At 41.7% G+C, this 12,220-nt stretch overlaps 1 protein-coding gene across 4 annotated transcripts in view; it reads right to left on the bottom strand.

Moving 5' to 3' along the window:
- Window positions 1-12,220, bottom strand: part of LOC135320456 (neuroligin-4, X-linked) — a 303,270-nt gene that overhangs the window by 116,028 nt on the left and 175,022 nt on the right. For 3 of the 4 annotated variants that reach the window (XM_064483594.1, XM_064483595.1, XM_064483596.1), the window contains 2 exons: window positions 9,900-9,959; window positions 6,221-6,373 (listed from right to left, as the gene is read on the bottom strand). In XM_064483594.1, the coding sequence (XP_064339664.1) occupies window positions 6,221-6,373; window positions 9,900-9,959 (213 nt within the window). The remainder of the gene's footprint in view (window positions 1-6,220; window positions 6,374-9,899; window positions 9,960-12,220) is intronic. The other variant, XM_064483597.1, reaches the window with a different exon arrangement.

The following is a 12,220-nucleotide window of genomic DNA, read 5'->3' as shown; positions in this document are numbered from 1 at the left end:
GCTTCTCCCAAACCTCCTTCACTTCTCCATCTTTTTTTTTTTCTCTTTTCCCCTCAGCGCAAGGCTTCATCTCCCCTCTCAACCCCTTGAACTCCTCACAGCATTCTTCCGTCCCTCAGGAACGCACATGACAATGGAGAAAGGAAAGAGTTCCCGTTGGGCATCTCATCAGGGGCAATCTGAGAGGAGAGGGAATACAGAGGACACAGGAGGGGGCGGCACGGAGATCCTTGAAGGCAGAGATGCTGTTTTTTTTCCTTTATATACACATTTAGGAACTTTGGATTTGATAGGGAAGATGTGTTCCATTCGTAACTGAAACAAAAATTCTTAGTAAAAGATAAAAGCAAAGAAATGAGAGAGAGAGAGAGAGAGAAAAAAAGACTCGGGGAAAAAAAAGGCCCAAGTACCAAAGAGGAAACAGTATTTTAACTCCCAAATGAAAGGGAAACGTAAGACCATCTATCTATATGGGAGGCTGACTGCTTTCAGCAGAGGTGTGGCAGGCATGTGACAGGGAGCCACTAAAATACCCGTGATGCAAACTGCTTGTGCGCACGTGGAACTCAGGTCATAGCTCTTTGCAGTGCACGTGAAGCCTCTCCTCCAGTGATGCCCAGATTCATTTTTTGCAGGGAGTCCGACATGGTCTCCAGTATATCCAAGAGATTATAGCCAAACTGCTCTGGCTGAGGTCAAAGGACGGCCTCCAAATGCCAGCCCACCCCCCTTCCATTTCAGATGGAAACGAAGACCCTACAAAGGAGACCAGGAGGCTAGGCGGTCACATTTTCAGGTGGTCACACCGTGACACCATGCTCAAAGTCATGTGCATTTTAATACAAATGCTCTTCCTGTTCTGCCTGTATTTCAAACCAATTCTGTCTTCCATTTTAAAGTTATGATGTCAGTCAATTCAGGTAAATAGTTTTGGGCAATTAATGAGCTTAAAGAGAAAGGCAACTTCAGAGCACCATAACACAACCCTCCCTGAGATGAGAACTGTCAGGAGAGCTACAATCCTTGAAAAAGGAGCAGGTGTTCCTCATGGGTTTTTTTTTCAATCTTTGAAAAAAATCAGTTATATAAACCTACAAGGGTAACATTTCTTAAGACCCCAAAGATACCTGTCAGGTGTGAAATTCACTGAAGTCATCATCTGGGGCAATGGTCTTAATTCCATTTATGGGCAACAGACAAGAAGGTAATGGAACGGGCATTAGAGGTCAGACACGCAGCTGGCTGGTAAAGCGTGAGCTCTACTGCATCCAAGAGTTTTTATGGGACAAATGTCGTCCCTGGGGCTGATACCACACCACCTTGGACCGCTGTGGACCATCTGTGATGCTTTGATGAAAAAGTGCATCAGGTATCAAGGACCTGCTTTGAGGAACATTAAAGATACACTGTAAACACCGAATCACAATTTTGTATCTAGATCGACCACAGTTTGACACTGGGGGGATTCTGGAAGCTGAATCTGATGTGAGCATGGCATTCCGTTCCCTAAGCCATGTTATAGTGCCTGTAATTCATACTCGTAGACCAGGGTTCCAGTCCCGACTCGAATCCCCATAAGCGATGTCCCTGGGAGTCAACACCATCACCTCCGAGCCTCTGTTTCCTCCAAGGTAAGAGAAGTCATCCTTCTTATGAGGATTCAGTGGAGGAACCCCCGTGGAAGGCACTGCTGAACATAACGCAGGCTCTCCACGAGTCTGGCCCTAAAAGCATGTAGATGAAGACTCTTTTGAAGCAAAATAATTAAAGCCTGCCGGAGGCATCAGATCACAGGAAAACCAGAAAGGGTACACACCTTGTGAGCGACACTCAGATGGACATTTGGACGGAGGCAGCATTCACCTGCTGAAGATGGAAAGGCATGCAAATTGCAGACAAGTGAAGGTAAGACCCACCTACAGATAAATCCCTTCCATAACCCTCAGCGAGGAGGTCTCTCTTTCACAGCAAAGGTCTTTGAACGATCATTATGAAGAGGAACAGAGGCCGATTTGATAGAACTCAAGTTTTGCCTCTATACACTTTTTTTTAATTGATAAAGGTATGTAGCAGAATACAAAGGAAATATGCTTTTAAAAGAGCATCTCCTTTGAAACTAAACACCTGTTAATTCATTGGCCCTTACGTGGGTATAAATAATTGCTTTATTGTTATGACGGTACAGCCCAGTCTTCTTGGGACAATCCTAGTTTATTTATGGCTTATTAACGATCCTCAAGGGGTCCTGTATGAGGCAATACGTTATATGCTAGTAAGGCTGTGTGACCCAGTTCCGGTTAAAGAACATGTTCATAGACCAAAAAGCAAGTGTGAAGACCGCGCCCCTGACCTCATACTATGAGCATCTTATTATTTTTGTTGAGTTCGGGTGGTTCCGTTTAGACAGTGGTATTGGAAAGAGATTCCATGATGTTTTGGGCCGGATGCAAAGTTTTCCAGTGGCTCCACAGTGATGTTAATAAGATACCCAAGTGATTTACATCACAACAGAGATGTTAAAGCGACTGGGTTTACTGGTTCCTAGTGCTGGGCGCTGAAACTTCACTTACGGACACAAATCCCATGGGTGTTTACAGTGTAGGGACAACAACCTTGCAGGGGGAGAGACTAGAAGCACCATTTATAGACACTCAGAAGAAGGGAGCTGACTTTTTCGGTGTCACACCCCAGACGCGGGGTAGGGGGAAGGTTCCAGCTCATGTTTATCTCATTCTAAAATCTGTGCCCTTCCCACGCCAGCCTCCTCCAGCCTCTCTTCCCGCCGTCATTCATCGTTCCCAGCCTCTCTTTTGGGTGGGAAAATAGCATATGTTCCTCTGTTAAAAAAAAAAAAAATAGTGCTAACCTGCAACGACGCTTTTCCACTCCTGAGGCAGAAAAATAGCACCTAGGCATGTCTTACTTTCAGAAGGAAAAACTCAAACAACTATGTGTGCATGTGTAAATATACAGAATGGGATTTCTTACTGCTCAGCCGTAAGAAAGAATGAAATTATGCCATTCGCAGGAGCATGGATGGACCTAGAGATGATCATACTAAGTGAAGTTAGCCAGACAAAGACAAATGCCATATGATATCACTTATACGTGGAATCTAAAATATGATACAGATGAACTTATTTACAAAACAGAAACAGACTCACAGACATACAAGAGACTTACGGTTATCAAAATTGGGAAGGAGGAGGGATAAATTAGGAGTTTGGGATTAACAGACACACACTACTATATATAAAATAGATAAACAGGAAGGTTCTAGTGTAGAGCACAGGGAACTGTATTTAATATCTTGTAATAACCTATGATGAAAAAAGTGTGTGTGTGTGTGTGTGGGTATATATATACACACACAAGTAAGTCAAGTAAACTTCAATTTAAAAAAAAGTTGTGTGATTATTTATACAGTGGAATACTACTCGGCCATAAAAAAGAATAAAAGAATGCCATTTGCAGCAACATGGATGGACCTGGAGATCATTATTCTAAGTGAAGTAAGCCAGAAAGAGAAATAAAAATACTATATGGTATCACTCATATGTCACTAAAAAAAAGAAAAAAGGGGACATTCATAAACTCATCTACAAAACAGAAACAGACTCACAGATGTAGTAAACAATCTTATGGTTACTAGGGGACAAGGGGTCGGAAGGGATAAATTTGGGAGTTTGCAACTTACAAATGTTAGCCACTACATGTAAAAATATATTGAAAAAAACAAGTTTCTTCTGTAGAGCACAAGAAACTATATTCAATATCTTGTCATAACCTATAATGAAAAAGAATACAAAAATGAATATATGTATGTACTTGCACGGCTGGGTCATTGAACTGTACCCCAGAAACTGACACATTGTAACTGACTGTACAACAATTAAAAAAAAAAAAAAACCTGGATGCCAATGGTTTGAAAATATTTTGAGAGTGATCATAGTGATTTCCCGCAAGCAAAAAGAAAGTGCCCCCTGGCAGTTTGCAAGATCCCTGATGAAGATAAATGTCAAGTCACATTTGAGAAGTCTCTGAGTTCCAGCATGGTCAGCAGAGTTGGCAGACTTTGCTCCCTCCGATGAAAGGGGGTCTGTGGGCTTCACAGTCGCTTACTGGCGGAATGTTAATAGACCGGCATGGAGATGCTAAATTGCTTCTTTATATTTCACAGTCCTGCCTCTCACAGCCCTCTCTGATCTCACCAACAGTTTTTTTTTTTTTTAACTCTCAGCAGCAAAAGGTAAACTTAAAATTTTTCAATGAGACCTGTTCTAAAAGCAAGCTTTCTTCTTTTTTCTTAAAAACAAAACAAAACAGAAATGGAAGGTGTGTCTAATCACCCCAGTACCTTCCCAGATTCACAAAGGGCCCAACAGATAAGAGATCACCCGGTAAAGCTGGTTTCATACCGTTTGGCCTTAGAGGGAGCGAGAGATCAATTTCTTTTGAAATCCAACCTTTCAAGCCACGCCATCACGGCGTGCATTTTGTTATTCCACCGAAGCCAGAACTTGCTCAAAGCCCGTGGCCTCCTGCAGACAGCAGCGCCCAGAGCAGGTGCCGGTACCGGGGTCCCCACACCGCCCTCTCTGAAAGGGCTGCGAGCAGCAAGCCCCGGTACGCGGCTCCCTCTCCCCACCTCTGCCTCAGAATGGACCTTTTATAAAAGATCAAGAAACACCATTTCCTGTTGCAAACACCAGTCCCCAAAGCAACTAGCCAGAGGCTTCTGAAAAACAGTCAGCGAGGCACGCAGCCATCGCTACGGGAAACAAACTGAAGTCATTCTGCAAATATCTGGCTCGTAGCACCGACGAGAAAAAAGGGGAAAAAAGGGCTAAAAATCACGCAACAAGAAGGCTCCGGATTCTAGGCTCTGTTGCTGTGTTTCATGCTGAAAACCAACAGGGAATTTCAGGTACATTATCGATGCTCCAAGAGGCACAAGTTTGTAAACATCTGTGGGTGATTTGCATTTCAAAGTTAGAAAGTGCGTTTCTGCAACTCACCTCCTGCCAGGTCTTCTATGGGCGAAGGTTCCCACAAGTGAAAGGAAAGATGCTCGAAAAAAAATCAAAATGTCAAGTTGGACATAAAATATTCTTGGTGACATTTGCCTATTTGAAGACAACATTCTCAACCGTATTTGTTGTTTCACACAGGGCTGTTAAGCAACTCCATCTTATTTAATTTTTCTTTTTTTTTTTTTTTTACCGTAACCACCTTGTAACAGACACATCTTGCTGTCATACACACACTGTTAAAAACCCATTTTCCTGCACCTTCTCAATGGATTTTTGCCTTGAAAAACGACATTGCTACAGAGGCTCGAGTATTTTTCACGAACTGCCCGACAACCGGCAAGATCACAAAAGAAGGTAAGCCTTAAAGTATTACCCTCAAAATATATTATTTTTTCCCAACCATCCTCCATTGGGGGAAAATGAATTTAACACCAAGACAACAGAGAGCCCCTCTTGAATTTGTATGCACTTAGCCAAGTGCATCACACAATTTAAATAATAAAGTTCATCGTAAATCATACACTTTGAAAAATAAGTATTTAAATAGTATCATTTAAATGAAACGAAAAATCATAAAGTTACAAAATTCAAATAAGCGTTCAGTTCCACCACATGCAAATATAATATCCACGTTAACCACTGAGCACCTTTTCAAGACACAACAAACACACAAAAAAAACCATTCGGGGCATTAAGTCAAAGATTTTCCGAAAGGCGATTAACTAATGAACACACCTACAAATCCACAAAAGAAGGCGAGTTATCTGCGGTCATTATCGACTGGGACCACGTGACCCATCACCCATGATCACACGTGTTATCTCACACGTCACCGACACTGTGTTCCTTCCACAGGCTGACGCTGACTAATCCACGCGTTCATTCAGCCCGCAGGGAGAGAAAAGGGCTTTCAATAAAATTCCACTTTCATTGGGTGACCTTGGAGGCTGCTGTGTTTGTCCAAGAAGAGATCGGGGGTCCAGGAAACGAAATTCCTGGATTCAAAATGGCAAACTTCAAAAAAAAAAAAAAAAAAAAAAGCCAAGGAAAACAGACCGTGCTGCATGGAAGTGAAGGAAGAATCACGTCCAGCACCATGACGTGAGGAGCTGGAGAAACACAGTTTGAACCCACGAGCGCCCAGAAAATCAAACGCCCGGACCGAGGAGACGGGCGCGGTCACTCACCCAGGATTCCCAGCCGGTAGTTCATCGTGATCACGATGACGTTCCCGTAGCTGGCCAGGATGCTGCCGTCGATCATGTTGCCGGTGCCTTCCATGTAAGACCCGCCGTGGATGTACACCATCACCGGCTTCTTACTGTTCTGATTGTGGATGTCTGGAAAACAGGGCCAAGTGAGGAAACACCATAAAGCAATCACACTGGTGGGCGGATGCTTAAATCAAGGGCGAAGGACATGGGTGACTCTCCCAAGTTTCAACTGCAATCCACCGTGTGTCCCTTACTGAAGGATGGACACCCTGGTAAGCCTGCCTAAGGAACATGGTCAATGTTGTGATATCTTCTGCTCATGGGAATGCTGTTTTGGGAAGTGTGCAGACGTTGGAAGAAATGTGTATGCAGATGTATGTTTCTGCGTGTGCCTGCAACACTAAAAATGGAAGGATTTGGATGAAATGCTTACTTCCTCAAGCCCTAGGTGGTGATCTGAATTGAACAATCACACGCTACCTACCACAAAATGCATTTGCATCTTCTAAGTAAGTGTGAAATCCACTTCAGAATGATCATTTGTTTTCCCTCTGACTGCCGTCCTCCGTCAAAGGTGGGACTACAGATTCGTTTTCAAAGGGTCAATGAGAACATAAAAGTGCTAGGGAAACCATAAGCTCTCAGTACAGGACACATGGCGACAAAAAAAAAAAAAAAAAAAAAGAATAAATGGTTTAAAATGATCAACAGAACAGGAACGTGCAAAACAAAAACAAAACCAGACAACGACATCCAAGCAAGTGTCTTTAATTTACGTGCAGTACCATCCCACCTCAATGCCAAAAAAAAAAAAAAGAAAAAAGAAAGAAAAAGAGATGTAATAAAAATGACACGAGATTCCAACCTCAAGATGACATTATTGAAATGCTACATAGTTTTACAGGGAATATAAACTCCCACTGTGATTTGCAACCAGTGAGTACCCTCAGTAATTATTATTTTATTTAACAGTGATGTAAAAGTCATTATTTTGCGATGGCCTGTGACAACAGAAATTTCGAGACTGTGTGTCCATTTGCAGACCCTGCTTTCTGAAAAGTTGTGATTAAATGATGTGTTTCATGCTAGCCATCCTTCAGGCTTACATTTAATGTTTAAGAACCCTTACTTCAGTTATGATTGTGTCTGGGTATGTAGGTACGTGTATACATATTTATGTGCACGTGTGTGTAATTTAAACGTCTGTGTGTTAGCAAAACAAAAACCAAATATATCCGTGTACATTTATTTATTCTCATGTTTTTCTTAAATAAAAACTCTTTTCCCCTTAATTCATGGAGATACTTTGGGACATATCAGAAAGTAATTTTAAGGAAATAACCCCCCCCATTTGGATGGTGGGTAGTAATAAAATGAATTAGTATCACCGTCTCCAAACGGGCTCCTGGTGGGGGGGGGGGGTCACTATCCAGCATCCCTAAGAGATCACAGTCAAGTACAGAAAAAAGTGTCAAACTGCCCATGTGTCTGCAGACATTTAATCCAAAGCAGAAGAATCTGGACTATTGTCTCATATAAAAACTCAAACAGAGTCAAAATCCCTTAGTAAGCCTTTATTCATCCTATGCTCAGTGCAATTTTCAAATAAACTCCTTGTCCCTATAGTGTGTATAGAGTGTGGTATTTTGCACCATCCAGCACTGTGATCTGCAATTTTAGCCTTTTTTTTTTTTTTTTTTGAGGTGTGTAATTAGGTTTACTTACTGAATTACTTTTTTAATGGAGGCACTGGGGATGGAACCCAGGACCTCGTGCATGTCAAGTCTGCGCTCTACCACTGAGCTCCCCCCTCTCCCCCAGCTCTTCTTTATTTTATCATTCTTGGCTGCTGGCTCCTCCTGGGCAGGCCAGGAAAAAAGTCGAGACCTTGAGGGCTGCTCCAGGGGCTTCCTGAGAGAAAATGTGAGGTTGACACACCTCTTTCCTTCTGAGACAGCCAGGACAAGGTTCTCGTGGACACGAGGAGGAAGTAACCAGATGCCGTCTGAGTTCAAAGTTAAAAAAAAAGAATCATCCCCATCACTGGTTCTTGGGATGGAAGGAAACGTAGGCAGCATTCTGACGGTAGTCAAGGTGCATGGCGAGCATTGTGAAGACAGATCGCAGTGATCAGAAGGGGAGGCACTGAAATGTCAGAGCAGAGTCAGGTGCGCATGACATCTGCAGATGGTGTAAGGGAGCAGAGGGGAGGCGTGTGTGGGGATGGATGCTGGAATACTGGCACAAGGGCAGGTGTGCCATGGTCCTTGCGGAAGGAGGGGCTCGCTGATGCCACAGGGGCAGGGAGGAGAGCCCTCCTTTAAGGGGCTATCAGAGGGAGGGCGGACCCTATGAATGCAAAAAAAAAAATTAATCAGTCAATAAACAATCACGTTGACAGAAGACCAGGCGTGAAAGCAATGCTGGTAAAACTTGCTTTCCTGGAGAGCTGCTGATTTGCAAAAGAAATCAGAGAGGGCAGGGAAATGAAGGGAGGGTTAAAGCGGCACTTTTGGGACGTTTTGCTGTCCAGCAAGGATCGCTCACCCCCATTTGAAACTGCCTTTCAGCCAGAGGAGAGGACCCTTGTCCTGGGAAGGTGACTACACGGAGCGCCACGCCTTCTGCAGCTCCGATGGGGAAAGCGTGCTTTCCACGCACACGGCCGGCAGAGCCTCCCCGGGCGGCCACGGCTGATTTTAAGACTTTTTATTTTCGTTTCTTCGAAACCATTAATTCTGGTGAAGGAAATGGATACAATGTGCTAGTGGTGGCTTTCACGCCACGTTATCTTCCATCTCCAAAAAAAAAAAAAAAAAATCACCCTGCTTCTGGTGGATAATCTGTCAAACCATTTGGGATCTTTCAACAAGAAAGGTTCCATAGCAACTAAACATTTTGGGGGTAAAAAAACCATTTTTTAAAGCAGCTGTGGTGTGAAAACAAAGACGCATGGATCTAGCTTTCTGATCTTTTTCAATTCTTTGCTAATAATCTCTTTTTGAAATTAAATGTTGCTAAAAGGCAGTTCTGAAAGACACAAAAACATGTCATTAAAACATTTTTTCATGTATTTCACTGTGAGCCAGAGAGGATTCTTAGAAAAAATCCTACTTTGGAATCAGTACGTTTGGGGAAAAAATAAAATGAAAAACAAACAAAACCAGAAATGCCAGCCCCTCAAAAAAGTTCTCCTGAGGTGCCTCACCATCCACCGAAGAAATTAAGAAGACCAAAGCTCCAAAAGACAATATTAAATTACAAAATAACATTTGGGGGAAAGAAAAGAAAGCACACATGCATGTTTTAAAATTTCATTTTTTCTTCTTGTGACCGAAAAAAAAAAAAGAAAAAAAAGAAAAACAAAAAGGTGAGCTTCCTTGTAAATGACATTTCGTTATTCAGTTGATGTTTAAAAACATTTATATAGGTTCCCCCAGGTGATCTGCAGTCATCTACATGGACATAGGGATTAAAAATGACAGTGGTTTCCAAACAACAATAAAATAAAGAGGCACACCAAAGTGTACTCACTTCAGGTAACAGGAGGAAAAACAGGTTGAAATGAAAAAGAAAAAAAAAAAAAAAAAAGAAGAGAGAGAGATACAAAATCATGCATCAAAGTCGAGCTTGGAAAAAAGCCAAAAAATACCTTCATCTTCACCACGGTCATGACTGCTTATATCATCAGCGTTTTTCTTTGTGTTGGCTCCTGGGGTCATATTGAGAAAGAAAATAAAGGGGGAAAAAAAAGAGAATTCAAAAACAACAGGTTTGCAAAAAAATCAGAGGAGAGATACTACCCAGTAAAAGAAAAAAAAATGCCATACAAAAAGTTGAAATCGATTACGTTTGGATTTCAAAAACATGAATTTGGGAGATGCAAAATGTGTATAAACATAAATATGTCAAGAAGGACTAATTCAAAATGTTACTTGCAAAAAATATTAGGTGTCTGTGAAAATGCAGTTTGGAGGTTAACATGACACTACTGTCAACAAAAAACGTTAATGTGAGTTGGAAAAAAAAAAAGAAAATTAAATTATTAAAAAGGGGTTTCCCACATTTTAAAAAGAAATTCATATGAAGCATCCAAATGTTCCTGTAAGTTTAACATATTATAATCTAGATACATTTTTGATATGTCAGCGACACACTTTGGTTAGGAAATTCCATGATGTAAGAAGAAACACATTTAAAGAATCAACATGAAACCACTTCAAGCAAAATATTTAAAATTGACATTCATTTCATGCATAAGAACTTAAAAGCAACCCATTTCAAATAAAATTCAGAAATACCAGTAATTTAAAGATTCACTTGTCACCAGTGGCTAAAGAACTATTGCACATTATTTGTTTCTGTTGCCTATTATAAAAAAAAAAAAAAAGACCACTTTCAATAAATATTTCTCAAGTCAAGATAAAACATTATAAATCATGTTTTCCTGTGCTTGAAACACTTATTAAATATTACTTGAATGTTACTGCTACTTCTAAAAGTAAGTAAATAAATGGAGTCACCTACCTGAATGACCTGAAACATAACCCACTTTGAAATTTCCACGTAGGCAAAGTGTATGGCGGGTCCCTTCACCAATACCACCGTCAGCAAACTCCCCATGCTCTCTCTACGCGACGCGCCATTTTGGTTTTTGTATTTTGCAGATACGAGAGGCCAAAACATTCACTACCTCTTGAACTGTTTAGTTAAGGAGCTCCATTGCCTTCTTGCTACAGACAGACACAGCCCACAGGGATGGATATCCCAGGGGTGGATAACTTGAATTGTGGCCATCAATCAAAACGGGTCTCTGCCTGCCTCTGTGATGCTCAGACACATGGGTTAGACAGAGAGGGAATCTGGTCACTGTCAGTCACAACACCTATATCTGGAAAACATCCTTTAGTCCACATCTGTCAAAAAGGTTTAATATGTTTTCACACCAGGTTTGAAGTGGCTCAGTCAAGGGTCGAATACTGTCATTTTCACATGCTTCAGGCAGCAATCCTGGTAGGGTGGAGGGGTTGGAAGCCCGATTCCTTGACCTGGTTGACATTGGGGGATTTAAATATTTGAAATTAAATACTGAAGTTGTAGACAATTTCAAGCTGCCCACATAACGTCGCTGAAAACAGCTTGGAAAAGACGTATCCAGGAAAATTCCAGCAATACTACTAGTTTGACCTCATCTACCTGAAGGGAGAATTGGGGTCTCCCAGGAGACCACCTTCTCTCCTTCCAACATGTTCACGTGCAATCTTTTAGAAAGTACCATGACGTGGATGTGTCAATCTGTTACGTTTACTAGCACCATACGGAAATCGGTTCACGTCCAAGAAGTCCATAGCACTGAAAGATCTTGAAACAAACTTAACCCCTATCAAGTTAGCTCCACTGTCTTTCGGTTGTTTGGGTCAGGGTTTATTAATATAATGCCTCTTTCAAAGCTGTGTTGTGGGACGAACTGATGGCTAAATTGTGTTAAGAAATCTAAAAGAAACGCCTTTCTTAGAGAACCGGGCTACAGATGATAGAACTAAAGTGCTTGTGTTAAAAACAAGTCCTCATTTCTGAAAAAAAAAAAATTCAAATTTTTTTGGAGGATTTTCTAAGTTCCTATAGAAACAGGTCACCTCTTTCATTATGAAAAAAGAAATGATGCTAGAAAAATAAAAGTGCAGTCAAAAGACATGGAATGGATTATGGGAGAGAGAGTGTCTCTCTGATTAAGCTGATTCCGCCCCAGAAACCGTGCCCCTTTCCGGTTGGACTACCTCTCCCTCCCGAAAACATTGAGGGAAGGTCTTTAATGAGGACCCCATACCTGCACGCTGCCTTTCCCGTGAGGCTGTCCTCATATCCCTGCCTCCTTTGGAATTTTCTTCTTGTAAAAATCGTTTGTCTTCCATGCTGTGGCTGGAAGCCCACGAGCATGACGCTGGTCGGGCTCAAGCCCAAACAAGGGATATT

Source organism: Camelus dromedarius, chromosome Y (assembly GCF_036321535.1).
Source record: "Camelus dromedarius isolate mCamDro1 chromosome Y, mCamDro1.pat, whole genome shotgun sequence".
Lineage (NCBI taxonomy): Eukaryota > Metazoa > Chordata > Mammalia > Artiodactyla > Camelidae > Camelus > Camelus dromedarius.
The sequence above is the reverse complement of the archived record's forward strand: the minus strand, read 5'-3'. Positions and strand labels throughout refer to the sequence as shown.